The 20,305-nt window shown below is 44.3% G+C and overlaps 1 protein-coding gene across 1 annotated transcript in view; it reads right to left on the minus strand.

Moving 5' to 3' along the window:
- Positions 1 to 1,132: 1,132 nt before the first annotated feature.
- The window catches only part of T265_15189 (hypothetical protein), a gene marked incomplete at both ends in the record, with an annotated part of 28,813 nt that continues 9,640 nt past the window's right edge, over positions 1,133 to 20,305 (minus strand). Inside the window, 2 exons of the mRNA XM_009176980.1 lie at positions 1,133 to 1,263; positions 5,381 to 5,505. Coding sequence (XP_009175244.1) covers positions 1,134 to 1,263; positions 5,381 to 5,505 — 255 coding nt within the window. The remainder of the gene's footprint in view (positions 1,264 to 5,380; positions 5,506 to 20,305) is intronic.

Raw genomic sequence — 20,305 nt, forward strand, 5'->3', positions numbered from 1 at the left:
ATATCGTCTGCATATTCCAGATCGATAAGGTTTTCGCCATCGGCTATTTGAACACCAGGGTTTTGAGGACCTTCTGGAGTTCGTCTCATGATTTCATCAGTCACGAAATTAAAAAGGATTGGATTGAGTTGGAATGCCTGACGGACACCGCTTTGTGTACGGAAATTTTTGGAGAACTCGCCGTATACTCTCACACGTCAGGAAGTCCGATAATATAAAGAGCTTATTATGTTCACGAACTTCCGGGGCATTCCTTGATGGGCAAGCGTATCAATAAGAACAGACCGGTAAACCGAGTCAAATGCGCCTTGGATATCCAAGAATATTAGAATTGTGGGTAGCTTATACATATGGCGTTGTTCTAGCACCTGACGAAGTGTGGAGGTTTGGTCAACGCAACCCTTACCAGGCCGGAATCCCGCTTGTTGTCCTCGAGTCAGTGACATGCGAGCCACCATAATACAACAAAGCACCAGTGACGCCGACAGTCTCATTACGACCCGGATTAATTTGATCCCCTGTGGTCGCCACACTCACTACGAGTCCCTTTTGTTTGAAACGGGCACTATCACCGATTCTCCCAAGTTGTCTGGGATGGACTCCTTTTCACAATTGCAAGCAGGCCGAACAAGCGCTGACTGAGAACCTTACTTCCATTTTTGGACAATGTGGGTGGGAGGTCATCCGGACCAGAAGCTCGGTGGCACTTGAGAGAACATATGCAGTCGTAAGCCTCCGAGGCCGTAAGTGACTCTATTTCACCATCCACGGTTTCACGTCAACTCTGGGCTCTAGTTGAATGGCAGCTAGTGGCCACGAAAATTGCCGTTCGAAATATTCGGCCCGTCGGTCGAGGCGTTCTTTATCCAAGATAGTCACTTCTTTCCGATCCTTGAAGGTTTCGCTCATAGGTGGTTTCCGGAGGCCGATCGAAAGGCTTAACTGAAATATACCCATTGTAGTCATGAGAACGAAGAAGGTAGCGAACAAAGCTTGTTTTCTGTGATTGTTCATCTTGGCTAATACATCACAAATTTATATGGTAGCAGAAATCACGTGGAAAAGGATAAGATCGGGGCTACACTTTAGAGAAATAGAAGTCAAAGGAAGGGGGTTGGGTGAGGGGTAGGTCAATGGGTCATGACGTCAATGTCAGACAGACTTGTGGGACCAGATGTTTCGTAGGCCAGTTCAAGTTCAGAGGTCACACAAGTTTCTTCTGGATGCAAAGTTGTGGATCCAGCAGTCGGATTCCTATCGCTTCTGCGATCGATAGTAGTTTGGATCGTACCAGTCGTGGTCCGTTCAGAGGTACTCGGTATATGATGGTGAAGGCTTGCTCCTTGTCTATGATATGACAGGTTTCGGCCAAGTGTGCTGCAATTGCTGCCGCAAACTGAAATAATCTTCACTTGACGCCTGATAGTTCTCCGCTTCGGTTTGTGTTCGGGACGGGCTGAGATATTTCTCCGGGATTTAAGCAGTGCTACTCTTCGGTCTGATATCCAGGGTTTGCATGCGCCTGATGGGGCCGTGCCACAGGCGAAATTCCAAACACTATGCAAACAGGTGTCAATCTCGTTCCAGCATGCGTTCGAATCTGATGGTGGAGCATTTAGAAGAGGCTCTAGAAGACAATCCAACATCCGAATCTGCCAGTCCCTCAGTTGCCGAGCTAACCACTAACCCATTGCTACGCACCACTACGCTCCCCAATAACGCACTATGTCAGCTTGATTGGTGATGAAACGCTTGCAATCAAATTGCACAGCCCAGTGAACAAGCCAACGACCATCTACGCTATCTGAGTTACCAACATTCTCCTCTATAGAAAAATGGTAACCCTTGGCGTCAGATCATCAAAGATCGCAATCCAGAGAGATCAAGGACAGAAGTCACTCCATCACTGACCATAGAACGAGGCCAAGCTCAAATGTCACTCGGTCATTGACCAATTACGATAACAGATCATTCAATGGAGCCACCTCACCGAACAACCAATCGTGATCGAATGTCAGACCCGCTTAGCAGCACGTATATTAACACACAGGCAGCACCAATCAGGGCACAATCACCGACCCATCGCTACGCTATTCTACGTCCCCTAACAACACACTGTTGATATCACCTCGATCGGTGATGAAATGTTTACAGTCGAATTGCCCAGCTTACCGAAAAACCAACAATCATCTAAGTTATCTGAGTTACCAACATTACTTTCAGTAGTAAAAATGTTATATCTTTTTCTTTATGTGCAGACAATATGGCTGACATTATGGCTGACATTGAAGCAGTCGAAAACCGAAAGAAAGCCGTGAATAGTAACATACGGGATCTATTATAAAACCACACAAAACTTTAAAGCAACCGTTAGCGAATTTGTGGCAAACAACCCCGTCTAGTTGTTTTATTGGTGAGTTCATCGCGCATCTACTTGCCTCAGGTTCTGTGTTTTCGAATTGTTATTTCTTTCCATTCCATTTAGACGACCAGAAAGGCTGTCCTTGGAAAACAGGGAAAGATTTGGATGGAACCCGGCCGTGGCTATTTCAAACCAAACGACAAGTACAAAGATGTCGTACTTGGATGGGCTAATCACCCGACCTCCATGGCGATCGTCCGAAAACATGCCAGGATGATACTTGTCATGGGGCATGAATTAATCCGAGAGATAGACAGTAATCCATTATACGAAGGACTGCGAGCCTCCTGCAAAGAATGGCTCACCAAAGGCTCGTCAACGGGGAAATACGTCAGAGTGAATGAAAATTACAGGCCGGGTGATGTACTATTAATCACAAGAGACGATCAGTTCGATGTTGACCAGATCTATTGTAAACTGTTATCTGGAAGAAACTCCGCTCTCATTGGCTATCCTAGACGAGACACAGAAGACAGTTTGTCCCAGCTGCTGAAGAAAATGAAAATTAGTTTTATTGAAACAACTGAAGAGTTACCACCACAGTTCATTTCTGTGAAAGGTTCAGCCGATAGTGATGCGTTCATACCTACAAGTTACTGGTTAGAGCGCTATGTGAAAAGCTGGAAGGCCTTTTGTACTGAGCAGTTCCAAGTGAGAAGTGAAGAACTTGGCATTGAACAGCAATATGTTGAGGACCAAGTGAAGGAGCTTGCTGAGAAATATGGATTCCTAATGGAGTATCTGGGACCATGCGATACGAAGAACTACGTCAAAGATGGAAGGTCGGCTACTGCTTTGTTAAACTACAATTTAGCCCTGAAGTACCAGTATGGTAGTGGAACTGGTATTGCTCTCCCAATAATCCACAGAAACCCCGGAACTATTCCTTCCATCACAAAGCCCATAAGAGTAATCGCAACGGTTTATGCGGATCTGCCTGGAAGTTTTTTCCCACTCGGTGTGTATGCAAAACCTGGCGAAGGATTCAGGTGGACAGTACTGGAGAATTCCGACGAAACATTCTCAAACCAGTGGATACGAATAAATGCACAAACTGATTTGATTGGTCACTTATCAAAGTGGAGTCGATGGCCCTCAGTTTCCACCGAGCTGTGCATTAGAAAACAAGGTCAGTATATCAGTCCCCATGGAGGACCATTATTCTTGGAGCTACCTCAGGGAGTTACTATAACGATCCAGCTAGAAAATGTATATCGGTACCCCTGGTTAGACCTCCGTAACCCGAAATCTATTGCTTCTTTTGAGCAGGAAATAAAAGTGTACTCAACCGTACCTTGGCTGGTCATCAGCGGCGATTCAATGAATTCAATGCTAAGGACAATTGACGTCTACAACTCGAAGGCGAGTGAGGTTATATCATCTGCCCGGCACTTTGACAATGCAATCAAGGTGATGCATAATTATAGAGGATCTCTTTGGGAACAAGCAAGTTCTGAAATGTTTGTGACTGATATACAAATCTCCGCCGGATATGGACATTCTGGCTACCCATTGATGGGTATTCTCTCATGGAGTAGAGTGTTCACTTTGTGGAGCAGTTCAATTAAGAAAGGGGGTCAACCGGGTTTTGTGAATACCATCGGCAAGAACCTTCAGGTCGTGGAGGCTACGCTAAAAGGAGGTGATGAAGTAACAAACGTCGTATACCAGCTGCTCGTAGGAGACGTGCTCTTGGGACTTAATCCGTATCAAGGAGACATGGACACTGGGAAATGGGGTTCATCAAAATACGATGGACCAGGCTTGGGATATTACAAGTACTTGGGCAAGCTTTTTGGGTACGGTCTGGTTGGAAATGGCTTCACGGAGGCTCGGAAAAATTCCCCACGAAACGAATCAGATAGAACCAATTTCTGGGTGAGGCAGATGTGTGTGGAGACAGGTTATAACCTGGTACCTTTTCACAGAATGTGGAATTTCCCCATTTCAGACGATACGCAAAAAGCGTGTGGTCGCCTGCCCTGTTTCTTCCCGGATGATGAGTATACAAAAAAATACAAGAAAAAAGTTGACGTCGTGCTGAAGGAGTTCCAAGGAAACTGCTTACGCAACGACCCGAACAAGGTGGTATTTCGGGGTGACATCAAACGCGGTGTCGATACGGTTCGTCCCCAAAACATTTTCTTAACATTTGAATAAGTTTTCCTTTTAACTACTCGGTTTGCCGCTGATATACAGAGATGAGTATATTGGTCCGTTTTTGTTTGATTTCTTTCTGTAAACAGCTTTTTTGTAACCTGCCCAAATGACTGTGTGAGGATGTGTTCATGAGATATAATGGGATACATGAGATTTATGTCTTTTGCATCACAAGTAGCGCTCGTTAAGGTGAATCCGGAGGACGAATGAATTGGGAACCTCTGAATCGAATATATTCTAAAGATCTGCATATGAAATGGCTGAAAAATGCAAGAGAATGGGCACACTGTTGGATTGCAGAATGAGAGAACTGCTATTCACTCTAACCAAGTCTGAGCTCTGGTCAATGTCGCAGGTTGAGTGGTTTTCTAAAAAGGTGCAAACAAGCATACTTTTCTGACTCAACGAAAAGTTAGATTTGCGTGGACACTATCATACAACACAGTTGAGCCGAGAAACAGCCGAACCGAACTTGCATCATTGCTCACTCAGTTAAGTCATGATGGCTTCGGATAGCTAGGGATCATGGTTGAATGCATTACACTAGAAGGAAAACGAGCGTCAGCCGGCATGTTTCACACGTTCGAACATGAATTCAATTTTCCCGCTAGGTCTCCTTTTTCTATGAATGCAACCGTTTGAACAGGTGAGCAAGTCCCTCAAAATAACGGGCATTTCAATGTGATCAAAACGAAGCAAAACTATTTGTATTCCTCTTTGATGCCAGCTATCAGTATGTCCATTCAGGACCGATCTGCCGCGTGTTTACATCTTGGTTCAAACCGAAACAAAACTCACATCTTTACGTCATTGAAAGTCTTCAAAAGGATCTTCGTTATGTTGTGACCGTTCGTTATGTTGTGATCGTCCGCAGCAGAAGTTGTAATAACCATATTGTCTCTCTCCAGACTCTCACTGCATATCTGTAGGAAAACGGACCGTTTGACAAACCCATGCCCAAAAGAATGATTTCCTTTCAAGCCCATTTTAACCACCCAATCTGTAACACGAATGGCCTCCGATTTTGTGACGAGTGCCATCCACGCGAAGCTGGATTGCTGTACATAACAAACGCGCGAACGGTTGCTGCAAAAGTCCGACAAAAGCGTAAACATTAGACAATTTGATTAGCCTTACGATGAACTGTGGGGCTGTTGGGACAGTCAGTTTCAATAGAACACCACTAGTTGTCAGTAAACGTTTATCCCATCGGCTATCAGTAAATTCACACAAAACTCCAACAAATTGGCATACAGCACAAAACCGATTAATCCCTGGAGGAGCGAAAATATGCAATCATTTGTATGACGCAAAATCTCAAGTGCACCTGCACACTATTGATGAGCACTTGTGTTCTACCTTGATTCGCATCCAACCTTCAGCTAAGCGCAACTTTACTTCATGTGCTCTGCGCGAAACGTAGGGAGAGTTAAATGGGCTTATTCAAGTTGTAATAAGTTGATAATTAAAAGGAAAAGCAGAGTCTTCAGCTAAGCGCAACTTTACTCCATGTGCTCTGCGCGAAACGTAGAGAGAGTCAAATGGGCTTCTTCAAGTTGTGATAAGTTGATAATTAAAAGGAAAAGCAGAGGTTGTATGGAATCAGTAATCTGGAATTACATTGTGTGCAACTTGCCCGAGTTTATCTGGCAGAAGTAAGTGCTGCATGAATCACTGCATTCACGTTACCTCGAATCAGAGAATGTTACCTGAAAATCAAATAAAAATTACATTCTGTTGAAGAATGCCATGAACGAGAGATTCATCTAGGTTTTAAGTGGGTCTCCCATGAAAACCAAATTCGTATGCGATTGAGTGTATCTGTCGAACTTCGGGCCATCTGGATTGAAGTAGAACATAAGATTGACGGAAACTCGAGAGCTGGGCCTGTCTGATGAGCGCGAAATGAAAGGACGCAACCGATTGTGGGCTGTTGGATTTATCATCAACCTTGTGAGTAGCTTCATTCAAGAAAATGAATTTGGTTCATTTTCTAGAGATAAAGGGATAGCAATTTTTGAAGAGGAGGATGTATCAGCACATTATCCGAAGTTCAGATGCATGTATGTGAGGATCCCCAATGTTATTTAAGAAGAAGTTCCATGAACAACATTCGATTGCTAGCGTACACCACTGCGTTCGCTAAGGTCTATTCAAGTATGCCACTCGCTCATCATTATTGTCGTTCTCATCACCATCATCATCTATGGCAACGCACCGGAAGTGTGTACTATCCACATGTGTGCACTAGTACGTGAGCACTATACAACCACGAGAAATGAGTCCTGTTTAATAGAATATAAATGGAAGTAATAGGCAATTATCTTAGCAATTCATCAAAGGAGACGTATGCTAATTTGCAAACTATACCAGGAGAAGTGTACCTGAATATTGCGGTGAAACAAAATGCCATCAGCTGGATCAGCGAAGTACGTTTCGCGAACTTCAGTCAACACATGTCCGGCACACCACGTTTGACAGTTGCTGACTAGACAGTGCTGGCAAAACGCTCTGGGGGATTTCCAGCTCCATTCCAAGAGAACCACACCCGACAGGAAGGCGTGAAGGTTTCAGTTGGCTCAATTGTATGCTAGAAGCTCCCATTTCCTCCTGCTTTTCATGAACTTTTCAGGCCTTCACTCACTCGAGTTTTAGGTACAAAGGACAACCATTTTGTATAGACGATGCTTAACCAGCGCATTGCACCGAAAACCTTTTCGCCTGAGGAATTTCCGCACATGATCAACTACCCGCTTGCGCCTCACTACGTGGTGGGTTTGCCGCAGCCAGAAACGTCTAAAATCTCACGAAACCATGGATGGTAAAGTGCTTGTGTATGCCTGATAGTTCAAAGGACTATAACTTTTGTATACCTCTGGATGACTAAACAAAAGAAAAACAAAAGAAGAAGCTATCTCAAAAGAGAGGACCAGCCGGACACAGAACATTATATTAAACATGGGAATTCCGGACCGAATTCGGCTCGGATAGCTTTAAAAAGATTGAGTGCCATGTGGTGTGTGATTTGGAGTTTTTTTTGTCAAAACAAGCATGAAGTACTAAGATGCTATAATCCACGACGCCGTGTTTCGACTTTAAAAAGCTCCGTATGGTACCGGGCATCTCGAATTGACTGAAGGATGCCGGCACCATTACCCAGATTATGATTGAGAACATTAATTTTCAGGACCGGGTGCTTCTTAGACCCTGAGACCCAAAATCCCTGAGCTAGGCCGTCCGGTTGGAAACCTCCTCGATACGTTCAGATCCATATATTATTCCACGGCTCAAAGGCTAGCAGAAATCCTTGGAGCCTTCTTGAAACGCATCACCTTCAATATGCGTTTATATTCGTAGACGGAAGTCAACATGGCCATGGAATTAAAGCCCATAGCTCTCTTAGAATTATCGTCCTTGTTCGCCAATATTCCATTCACAGGAACAGGCAGAACAAAAATCAACCACTGTTGGCAGAACGGTTGGGGCTTCACGCACCAGCCGGGAGGCTGAGTTCAAATTTCGGTGAAAGTTCATGAGATGCGCACTGTTGATGATTCCAACTTAGACTGAAACAGCTGTACATTGCTACTCGGCTTTTCGTTATATACTGACTTCAGCTGACCCTATGTGAAACGTCAATCTAATTGTCTCTAAACTTTTCGTACTATAAAAAATACAGCACTGTGCTTCCCTGCTCAGTTTGAACAAGGTAATGAGGATAACAAGGCTGCAGTTTGGATCCATTTCGTATACTCCATCGCAAAATGTGTAAAACAAGGTAAGACACAATATAAAGCAGCTTGCAACATTCATACATGTATCTGATTAAGAAAACCAAGGCAGTTTCTGGGTGACCCATAGGTCTTTACGAGTGCGAATGAAATGCTTAAGAAGGCTAATCAATGTGGCCTCAATCAACGTCAACATCTTTCGCGGCCTGTCTCATGATACGACCCGGAACGATGGCTTGTGTCGATCAGATGCCTAGCGATCGGCGACTTGACCCTTGTTTTAATCAGCGTTGGGTTACGATAGGCTGACGTAGTACGGTGTATTAGGGCACGTGCTCCTTTGCTGGTGTTTGAAGTCTTCAACTGCATGCGAACTGATAAGTGCGATGAGTTGTAGATAAAACTGAAGTCGGTATTTCGATTGGCTGAAGTGGTGTAGCTCATCTATATGATTACGTACACGTCTGCGCTGCAGTGTACGCCCAATTCAGAGATACGTTTGGTGTCCGTTTAAATAGGCTGATAGCGTGATCACGAGTGTAGGAGAAATCAGGGTAAATGTCATTTTTCGGTACTGTTTACGGTTCATCACTCGCATCTAAGTGCTTTCTGATGATGCGGTCAGAGTAGTTAATCGGCCGCAGTACATTTTTCAGAAATTCAGTTTCCTTCGCGAGTTTATCCGAGGTGCAAGTTTGTCTAGCTGTATGGAATGTAATCTGCACCAATGCACGTTTGTACTGAAAGTCGTCAAGTGTGGGTACTGTCCAGTTTACGTAGTTCACCGGTTAGAGTCGTTCGAATCCAACTCCAGTATTTTGGTTTTTGTTGTCTAGTCTTGGGAAACCTGCAAGTCTCTCAGCCCTCGTGCTTCCTCGGGTGGTATGGCATCTAGGCACCGAAAGGCTGCTACAGTTCCGTGGTTATCATTTTATTATTTCCGATGCACAGAGTGACAATGCCCCCGTTTTTTCTGGTGATCAAAACGTCCAAAAAGGAAGTTCTCCTGATTTTCAATATCTTCATGGCAGGTCAATAGATAACTTCTGTGAAGGTCCAATTGCAGTCACTGAAAGGCCTACTTCTTAAAAATTCTACTCAGACAGGTTAATTTCAAGAAGTATGTTGACAATCATCAAGAAAACGAAACTGGCCAATTCAAAAGAGAAGTCTATTGTTGTCGGTCTTTGGTTCAAATGGGATCCAGCTACGAACCATATGACCTGGCCCATGCATTACCCAGGTCGGCAAAGCTTCCGGTCACCTCGCCCAGAAAATGGTCTAGAATTACTCTGTTGATGAACAGAGCTATCAAAGATGCCCAAAGCATCATAGTTCACTCCCTCACGCCGTGTCTACGGTGGAATGTATAGGTCATACAACGCAAAGTTAAGCAGAGGAGTTAAAAAGCACGATGAGTTTCGGCTGCCAACCAAACACTGTTACAAACGCGGTATCGCTCATTTGGATGGAACAACACCGGTTTTAGGTCATTTTAGAAGTCGCGTGTCTCTCTATTGAGAACATTTCAACACCAATGTTCGGTCATGTCTGAGGCAGTTGCGATTCTCTTACGCAACCCCAGTCTGTGCGCTTAAAAGGCTTTTGTACGCTAACTGAGATTCCCAAGGTGTGCCTTAAAGACCGCCGGCCTCAAAGGACAATCGATCAGTTTTCGCATGTTCACTCACAAACTCTGATCTTGGCCTTATTTTTATTGTCTGCATCGTTACTTTTCGGTGGTAAACGAGCTTTGACTCTCATCTTTTGTTAAGCAAGTTAATGTAAACAGTTTGGGTACTTGCATGAAATATGAATATGATCAACAGATCTTTCGATTATTTCCGGATATTTAATGGTATGAAAATGCCAGAATTATGATCCATCTGGTCTGATCTGGTAGACTCCATTTCTCTTGAGATGAAGTTGGAAGTTACCCCGGGTCCCACCGCAGGATTGACATTCAGGACTAGTAGTTACAAGCAACTTCCAAGTCGTAACTGATCCAACCTGAGCTTTTCTAGACTACACCGACACTTGGCAAGTGATGCTGACGTTGGAGAGAGCGCGACACTTATGTTTCCGCTGAATCCCACCAATTAATCATACTTGATTTGGTCAGTAGTCCGAGTTTGTGGTTTGCAGAACGTACGAGAATCGGTCTGATGTGTTTTTTCGACCGCTATCTGGAACAAAAAAATAAACGCATATGGGACACCCAACCGTTGTTAGTGCGACGGAATGGGGTCTGCGTAGTCGACAGACTCTGAGAGATATGGCTGCCCATCATTTTGCTTGGTTTTCGTGTTTTATGTAAGTTTACGGAATTCGGATTGCTTGAAGCCGGCTAGTAATATGAACCTCACTCCGTTGTTTTTCTCTAGATTAAGGCCTTACGGCAGTGAAGCGTAGGTCTCCAACACCGACGTGATGTCGATGACGATACTCCTCAGCCTTTATGCTCACTATTGGAAACAAATGAAACTGATGCATAAGGCAGCCGTAAGAAATGGTCTTACTTTGTATTCGTGAGACTTAGCCCCTCAATTTCGACACCTTGGGTGTCTTTAAACTTTTAATCACCAGTCTCGCCATGGCGACGAAGGGGTGCTTCATTGGATACTAGGTGGCGATTCTGATTAGCTAGAGCATCAGATTAGACCTAACACACTGAGGTGGCTGAGTATGTATTAGGCAAGCCCTATCACCAAGATAGTTTTGTTTTCTGTTACAAGTCATTAACGGCTAAAGGGTCGTAAGAGACAGGCCAATACATAATGACATCAAATGAAAACTGCCACAATCTGGTTTTTACGAGAGACTCAAATGAATTTCTCGTTTATGATATTCCACCACTGATTATGTTGCACACAGGCCACCTCATGTTTCAGTTAGCACGATATTCAAGATATCACAGTATATTTTCATAAAGGAAACTACTCGCAAGTTTGCTGAAATTTGGGTTCAGGTTGACGGAAACTCGGGGACTGCGCTTACCTGATGAGCCCCAAGAAGGGTGAAACCGGTCGTGGGCTATCGAAGAGCTTCAAGCATTGTGTACTCGTTACTCAGTTGCGTAGTCCTCAAGCGGCTAACCAATCTGATCACTTTCTTAAACAGTGCGTAATTCAAATTATGCACTCAGGTCCCTAGTCAATGCCGTCCACTTGTTTTAGTCCACAATCTGGGCATTCATTCCAGCGTGAGGCCTGTGCTTTTGGCAAACCACTTGTACACATTTGTCACTAGTTGACAGCCATCCACAACTCAAATCATCTCTGATCTGTTCGTCTAACATGCATGCGTGTATCACCCGTGGAACTAAGCTAGATATCACGCCAAACCCGCACAATTTAGACCAAATGAAGTCAGGAAGACGTTAAATTTCTGCGCACAGATGGTAAGGTTTCAGTGAAATACAGATAAGAGGTCCGAAGTAAAATGATGGAACACGTGTAGATGTGATACGAAAGCAGGGACTTCTGCAACAGATGGGTAGGATAAGTAGCCGTCCTCGAATATAGGTTGTGGTGACCTCAGTGTCTAATAACAAACAGCCATAAAGAGGATACGAAATCTCTGCAAGTTGATGTACGATTGGGCAGTGGCTCTGATCATAAACGCTAATCATAAATTTTCAAGTGGTCTTAGGAAGATCAGCGTGCACAAGTGTAGTAACGCTGGACGAAGCACTATATAATCCACCATACATACTAAAGGCTCAAAAATGATAAAATTTACCAGGACGCGCCTCACCAGCCCATAATGTCCAAAAAGAGTTTCAGGGTCTCAGGATAAATTTAGTGAAGGGGTCCAGAAATACATAACGCAGTGTTTAGACGTGAGTATCATCATTTGTTGAAAACTAATCGATAGCCCACGACCGGTTTCGCCCATACTGGGGCTCATCAGGTGGATGCAGTCCCTGAGTCCCTGTCAAACTTATGTTCTACTTGAACCCAAATTATATAAAGTTAGAAAAAACACTCTTTTGATATATTGTGCCTACCTAATTAACTCCAAGAAAGGCTAAGCCGGTCTGGGGCTATCTGAGCGTTTTCCTCAACCATGTGAGTAGTGCATTACGTCTATACATGTACAGTGATATGTCGAATATCGTACCAATTGAAAAATGAAGCGGCCTGAAGCTTCACACTCAGTTGCTTAGAATCATCATAAACGAGAGATTCAGCTGGGTTCCAGAATGGAATGCTATCCATCCAGTACGAAAGTATCACAGGGAGAGTAGTGAATCCAGACTGGATGGATGGAAGCCATAACAAATCTTTCAGTGAGATTCCATGAGACAGAGTTGTTTCAGAGAGTAAACAGAAGAAAATATTTTCCGTCAGGGACGCGGAGTCGCCACGTTGTATTCGACTTCATTTTTGATAATATATCGGCAAGAGGTTCGTCTTAAACAGGTTGCGTAGAGCAACCGTCATTCAGTGACTCATCGCGGAATGAATCCAGTAGGCTTAGTTCTAGCGATCGGATATAGTTACTCCAATGCATTCCTTTCAACTACAATCTGCTTAGACAACAGTTGAAAAAACAATGAACCAAGAAGTCCGTTATTCCCATAAGATAAGAACTGTATCTGGCGTATCAAATCCCGTGCTCGAGTGTTGTGACGTAGCAAAATCTGCCACACAGCAATCAGTCACGTATGGATATTGGGCCACTTACTGTGTGATCTGCGAAAACATAAGACGGTGGCTGTGTGTAAGCTTTCAATCTAGCGAACAGAGCTCTAACTGATCAGTAGGAGGATAAAGACCGAAATCAATAAGCGAGAATCTGAAACAGATGGCACTGTACCTTCTTCAGTCACGCGTCTCAGGATTATAACGACCCAGCAAGCAACCAGCAGCAGATTATCACTCCTGCCAGGACATGAGTGCTGTGAGCATTCATAGTACACGCATCGCACTAGCAGCGGTTTTATTTCTTCGCGAGCAAATAAACTACTCAAGCAAAATCGCGGGCTTAGAACTAAGAAACATTCATCCTCACTTTTACGCCCGAGTATGTGTGCATGTGGGTATACCAGCATCACTCACCCGTCATGTCCACAGTGCAAAGTTGGTTGGCCTTCATCCAATACGGTCTACGAACAAGCGATGGCAAAAATCTCCTACCAATCTGCGGTTCGCTCCTGATTTCATCAGAAGGCTCGACCACTTACGCACACCCAAATTGAAAGGGCGGGCTAAGACATTAACGAAGGTAAGATACTCGTACCCCTTATGTGCCATAAGTAGAGTTATAGAGCCCGGCAGTAAACTGATAATGAATTAAACCCAGGGCTGACTTCACACCTGACTTTAGTTGATCGCCAACGCGAATCTGCCACGAGAGCTCCCTAATCAACCTAGAACCGCACAAGGCGCCAAGCCTATCATGGAAACCGAGGAAAAACCAGATACAACTGGGATTACTATTACAAATGATGGTGACAAACACTACATGAGACACACGGACAGAAACGTATAAAACATAAACAATAAACAGTAAACTTCTCCTTGTTCACAATAAGTTTTCGTAACGGGATGGAAAACTGGGAAGAGTGCTGCAAGTACTAATGTGATACTGTAGACTTCGCTGTGGAAGTGTTGATTTGTTCTCAGTGTCTACACTATCCAGAGGACCGCACTACTTAGTGATGGGATGCCGATCTATCACTAACATAAATATGCCACTTTCGTGTGCTTGAGTTTCCATGATCATGTCTACTGAGCCATCAAGGGGGTGCATAAACAAGGCACATCACTGTGCAAAAACAAACCACGTTAAAATTCTCCGACAATATTCTGGTCGCCTCCCAGTGGAATCTTAGTTATTTATGGTGACTCGTACACATGTTTATCAGTATTTCCTTCATGAACAGCGTGACCCGCTTACAAAACTACAGATGCTTTGCATCAGTGTTTAGATGCAAAGCAACGGCTTTGAAGAACACGTGATAACCAAACTGCTTGCTTTGGATACTTCCATAAATTTTTCAGGCGGCGATGCTGACACTCAGCTGGGATTTCCCTGGGAAGAATTAAACAAACTGAACGAGAAAGATTGTGCAGTGTGTATGAATCCTGATAAGCGCTCACCGTTTGGCTGTACTTCTCAAGGTTAGAGCGCTAAAGCCGCGATCAGTGGCCAGAAAAATCACTTTAAAACGCATGCTGGAGACATCCGATCATAGTTACAAACGAGCAGATAGGAAGAAACGGCTCAGTAGGGTGTCACGGCCCGATAAATACTTCATAAGACTGCCTGTCCAACAAATGAGGATAACGCTTCCAAGAACGATAAAAAATGGAGAGGAAAATTCGGTTGTCAATGTGGGAATACCCCATAGAAATCACACTTCAGACGCCATTCAGGGCCCTATGGAACTGAGACATGGCACAGGTTGCGTCTACAGAATTCCATGTTCCGAATGTCCGGCTGAATACGTAGGTCAAACAACCAGACAACTCCACGGAGCACAAATGACATGTGCGTTTTCCTCCACGAAATCCAGTCGAGTGCAAAAAACTTGAACGCGACTAAACAATTGTGCTCCATGCAACTCAATTAGGCCACAAATAAACTTCGATGGTATTGTCTAGACAGGATTGAAGCCACACGTGGAACGGGCATGCGCTGAAACCCTTGAGATCAACACACCCGATCGTCGCCAGCCCAACTATCTGACTTGCACTGATTGCATGGTGGCAGGAGGTCAAGCTAGGATCTCAACAGTGACGCATCCCAGCCAGCATAACCACAAACGGAGGCACTCTCATTCATGCGTAAACGTACGCCCCCCCCCCCCACACACACACCGCTGACCGCATGGCTGCGAATTGATCTCAGGATCACAGCAATCGGAAGAGAGGCACGATAGCGGACCTTAAATGACGCTGCAGTTGACACGTGTTCAGTTGATTGTGGAACACTTGAAAAGGTTGGCCACAGCAACTGAAACGCCGTGCAATTCCACTACGCCGTTTTGACATCCAAATTACCCACATTCTGCTCTGAACAACAGTAGCATCAGTTAATCGAATTCCCATGCCTGGGCTGGCCACTGAAAGATTCTGCAGCTGACCGTAAACCATTTGAAAACAACCACAAAACGAATGATTTTGATTTTGTAGTTTCCGAAGGATTGATCCTCTGATCAAAACAGCTGAACATGATTTCACATAGAGAGAGTAGTGATGGGCTCTCAGTGAGTGCATTTCTGGCCGACGAATTCGCGGGGAAATTAGAGTACGTCAGTCCAAAGCAGGTTATACAAGTTGGGTTGATGGCGTTTTCTGCGTCATCAACACAGAAATGATTCCAGTCGATTGCTGGACAAGTTTAGTTAGTCACGTGAATGCATATCAGCAGCTATAGTTTTCCCATTTAAGTTACCTGGCCTAAGGACATTGGAATCAGTCGGTTTGCAATAGAACCATTCTAACCACCACCACGCTTTGCTTGATTGAGCTTGATGATTTTCGTGGAGAAATTCGCTCTAGCACCCATTCAAACACCATTCACTCGGTGTGATCAACGCCACAGAGTTCCGTAATTTTGGTGCAATCGTGGCCATGTTATGGCGGTCAAGGTCGTCACAGTGTAGGTAGAGCATGTGTCAACCACCAGGACACAAAATATGCTCGATGTAGAGTAATGCGAGGCTGTCATTGTGAGCTTCCTTCAATAGGACTGTACGGAAACAAGAAAGCAGCTGACACAACCCGGGTGTGAACACTTCCCAAAAAGCCACAGAAATCAGAAAATTTGGGAGGCAGAATCTCAACATCATTAGAGGAAGTGGTGGTGACCGATAAACAGATCGAAATCCTGTGGTTCTCAGGAATCCATATTGGAGCATCAGCTGTGCACGTCCAATCAAGTCAATTCAGGTGAGGTCAAACCAAACCATGTAGTGCACCGGTTGCCATAGCAACTGCGCATGACATTCACAAGTGTCAACTGGCAGTTAGTTTGCTGATCTCAGACTAGAATTGGGTGAGTCGTACGGTCAGCAGATTTGCAAGCGAGTTGGAAATCGTGAGGAACCATATTACTGATAAACTGCCTCAGCTTTGTGTCGCCATGTAGGCACAAACTCACCGCCTAAATGATCTTGTTTTTCGGTACTGATTCGACCCACTGAGTTTCCCCTTTTCTGATCCAGTTACCTACAATGGGCACAGTGCACTTCATTGAACGAAGCTCAATCAGTTATATACAGTAATAATTTCGCCCCAGAAATGCGTACTATGTGCAACTAATTCACCAATTGTTTGCTAAGCATAAGTAAAGTGAGGACACAGCTATGTTTCGACCAATGTTTGGGAAATTCAATACTGATGCTTCCACTAATGACGGCATCAGAACAATTTTTCAATTCTTTGTGACAAATTACTTAGGAATTCTTCCCAGAATAGCAGCTTGTATGGATTTTCCGTCTCGTCTAAATACCAAGAATACACAGAACGTTTTATTTATTGGGAATATGTCAAGGAAACGTAAATCTACCCCAATTGCATGACCGTATTGGACTGAACCAACCGATATCCGATATTCCATACGAAAGTTGAGGTAGTTTTTCCTGAGTAAACTGAGAAACTATCCCAAGCCGAGACCTGTTTTAGGCTCGGTCAGTAACATAATAATAGCTACAGTAAATATGATTGATTTACCAATACATGAGCATGGTTGACATGTTTACACAGCCGTTCCGAATTTGTTATTTAATTGGACATCCGAAGGGAGGAAATTCAGTGTATCTTGACTGAGTGTTGCGAAATCATTCAGCCATGACTGGTCTGCGTTGGTTCGTCTTCTTTCTGACACTACTGTTGTCATCTGGGGTTCGATCTGAAAGTAAGTTCTCTTCTCGTCCTATGCGCTCCTTCTTGTCCACATAACAGAAACGATGAACGGTTGTTCTGCGGCATTAGGGATCCGTGTGGATCTCTGAAATCTGTTTAACGGGTCATTTGGCGTGGAAGTTTGTGTAAATTACATCCCATTCCGGTATGGATCTTTGCGAGTAATGTGAACACAGCCTGGCCAACTCGGTGTGGTGGCCTCTTGAAAAAGAAACAACCTGGTTAAATATATGCGTTTCCTCGTTGAAGGCTTGAGTTCACGGAGGCTAGTTAAATATCTGGTTTTAGTCGACAAACCTATGCTCATTAACTATTTTCTTTTGTGGTCCACACTTCTCATACACATGATAATGAAAATTGAATGATGTTGTTTAATACCAATATGCCAGTTCGCTCGCAAACCTGGTAAATCGAAGCAGTTGGTCTGTGGCATTTATCACGGCCTTGTAAACTGCTCTTTGCCTATCGTGTCTCATCACTCTTTGACATGTTGCCCTGATCGTCCTCCGATTACCCCATCGTTCAACAGCCATCTACAGAATACCACCGAACATGAATACACTAATGTAGAGAAGCCGACAGGTCAGTCAGTGATCATCTCCCCATATTCGAATCGAATGCAACGGTAAGAAGGTTGGCTCTCATGCGTTTTATCTGACTGCTTCAAACGCCGTGTGACACAAACCCGAATGATCAGTACCCAAACTTTTCCGTATCATCAGAATAAACTCGCCGCATTGTCTATAAGAAGACAACTTTCCTGACTGATGCGGTTCTGTCGCAGCACTCACGCGTCGGATTCGCCCGCAAACAACTTTTGAAAAATGGATAAGCTTTGCCAGCGCCTTTGATCGGAATTCGCGAACAGAAACACTTCTTGAGTTAGTTTCGAAGCAACTGAGAAGTCGTCATCTCAGAAGGGTTTGGTAAACAACCGGGAGTTTTAAGTGGACTTAACGTTTCGCTTTTGACAAAACAGCTTCATCAGGCCAGGTGAGCTTGTTACCGGGTCGGCGAGGTTTCAAAGCAGGTGGAGAAACAATCAGTGGGGCCTTTTCAGATTAGCACATCAAACCGGTGTTGAATGCCAGTTAAAGGTTATTGTCGGTCAATGTGGTTGCCTGAATCTTACGGTTGATGGTTTGAAGGAGTTTCAGATAGTTTTCAATCGGGCTCGATCCCTTAATTTCCGGTTCAAGGTGCTTCAATTAATGACTCACCTCAGGTACCACTGGTATCTTTCGTTGGTCTGTGTGGGACTGTAAGTGCTACGACAATTTAGTTGGGGTGGGGGAAAAGATTGGTGAGAATAAGTGCACTTGACATCTAAGCTACTTCGGCTGAGGACTCTCTTCCTGAAAACCGCACACCATCACATGTCAGCTCGACTGGTCTAAAGCCGTCCCCAAAAGACTTGCTAATTCTACGTCTTCTATTCGGTAAGCAATGGAATGATTGACGATTTTCGTCACCTCATTCATCAGTCTCTGTGGCGTAGACCGTCGTCTCCCACTCAAAACCTCAACGTTTCCTAGATATGTTTTGTCCCATTTTCAGTGCTTGTTCCGCCATTGCTAAGTCTTCCAGTGGAGAGCTACCAATTGTTTACCAAGAATCACTTCTTTGTTTGTCAGTTACACGGAAGCATGTGCACGTGGTAGTTTAAAATGTACCGACCACGTTGCAGTTGAGAATGAAAAGTTTGTCGAAGTAGAGGAACCATGGCCGGTTGAGTCTCCCGTTGACAGTGTCTCAATCTGCAAATGCGTGTTTACTCCTCCCGCCGAAAAATATCTCCTACCATCTTTTTTGTCCACTTTAGTCAGAGCAAATTTTCTTCTGTCTTTTACGCAGCTCCAAATGTGGCTCTTAATAAGGAAGTGGTTGGTAGCGGCAAATGGCAACCTTGCGCAGTTGATGGAAAGTTTCACACAACGTTTGCCCCGTCTGCTGTTCAATTTCCCTACTATTTCGTGGATCTCGGTGCAGTGTACAACCTAACTTCAATTAACCTCTTCTGTCAAAATGAAGGAACATTCTGTAAGTGCCTTCCAATCAGAATACTTCCACGTTTCCCAATACCAACCACACGTTTTCTAAACTGTCCTTCGTTAGAAAACTATCTTGCCGGGGTCAGGCTCACCTGAGTGACCCGACCGTAGAGAAATGTACACAGTTTTCATCGATCTCAAGAGTTGTATTGAGAACCAGGTGTCATTATTCCAGTGCGTACAATCGCACTGGTGTGAGTTTAAATAGCTAGAAACTTCACCATGAGCTAGATAACTGAGACTGTTTTGAATTCAACAGAACATTATTCCCTTGTACTATATATCGCTGTGTTTTCCATTGCCCACAGATGATCAGGGCGTAAATGTACCGTTTGATGTGCATACCTACGACCAGTTTATGTCAGAGTGCGGCTACGAAAGACACTATCCGTGGGACGTTCTCGCCAAAAACCTCACGTTTAAAAGGAAAGGTGAGGAGATTGTTCTTAGGCCAGAGAAGCCTGTTCAATATATCATCATTGGGCGCCAAAACGATATCTATCCGCGGTCAGTCCAGCCAATTGTCATAGGTGAGGTGCAAGCTCATGGAGAAAAGCTACGCGAAGCTGATATTCCAGAGGTGCCCAAAGATGACCGTCCAGCAATGCCGCATTACTACTGGGTGAGTTGCCATTTTCTGCTATTAGAAGTTGTTTGGAACGCACACTGCTGAATTTCGAATTAGGAAACTGAGCTACGGCACTAATTTTAACGAAATCTAGTGGGTGCCTTCTAAAAGAGTCCCCCGAATAGATGCTATTCCCAAAGAGGAAAGAGAATGGTGTAGTTCGAGACAACTTTGAAGTACGAGAGATATGTCGGCCCTTAAGAAGGGGGCCGCCAACGCGGAATCGGTTCGAATTCACTTGTGTACTGCAACGCCATAGTGTATACTACGTCCTTGGTGGCCCGGGAAGATGTAACCAAGGTCGGTGATGAATTAGACCCCAATAAAGGCTGTAGAACCGATTGAAGAGTACATTTTGGAGTACAAGTTTTTAGATGCAATTATTGAAGACCATACACACCCGGCTCATGAAGCTAACCTATAATCCGCACGTCTGA

Source organism: Opisthorchis viverrini (genome assembly GCF_000715545.1).
Source record: "Opisthorchis viverrini unplaced genomic scaffold opera_v5_379, whole genome shotgun sequence".
In the NCBI taxonomy this organism is placed as follows: domain Eukaryota; kingdom Metazoa; phylum Platyhelminthes; class Trematoda; order Opisthorchiida; family Opisthorchiidae; genus Opisthorchis; species Opisthorchis viverrini.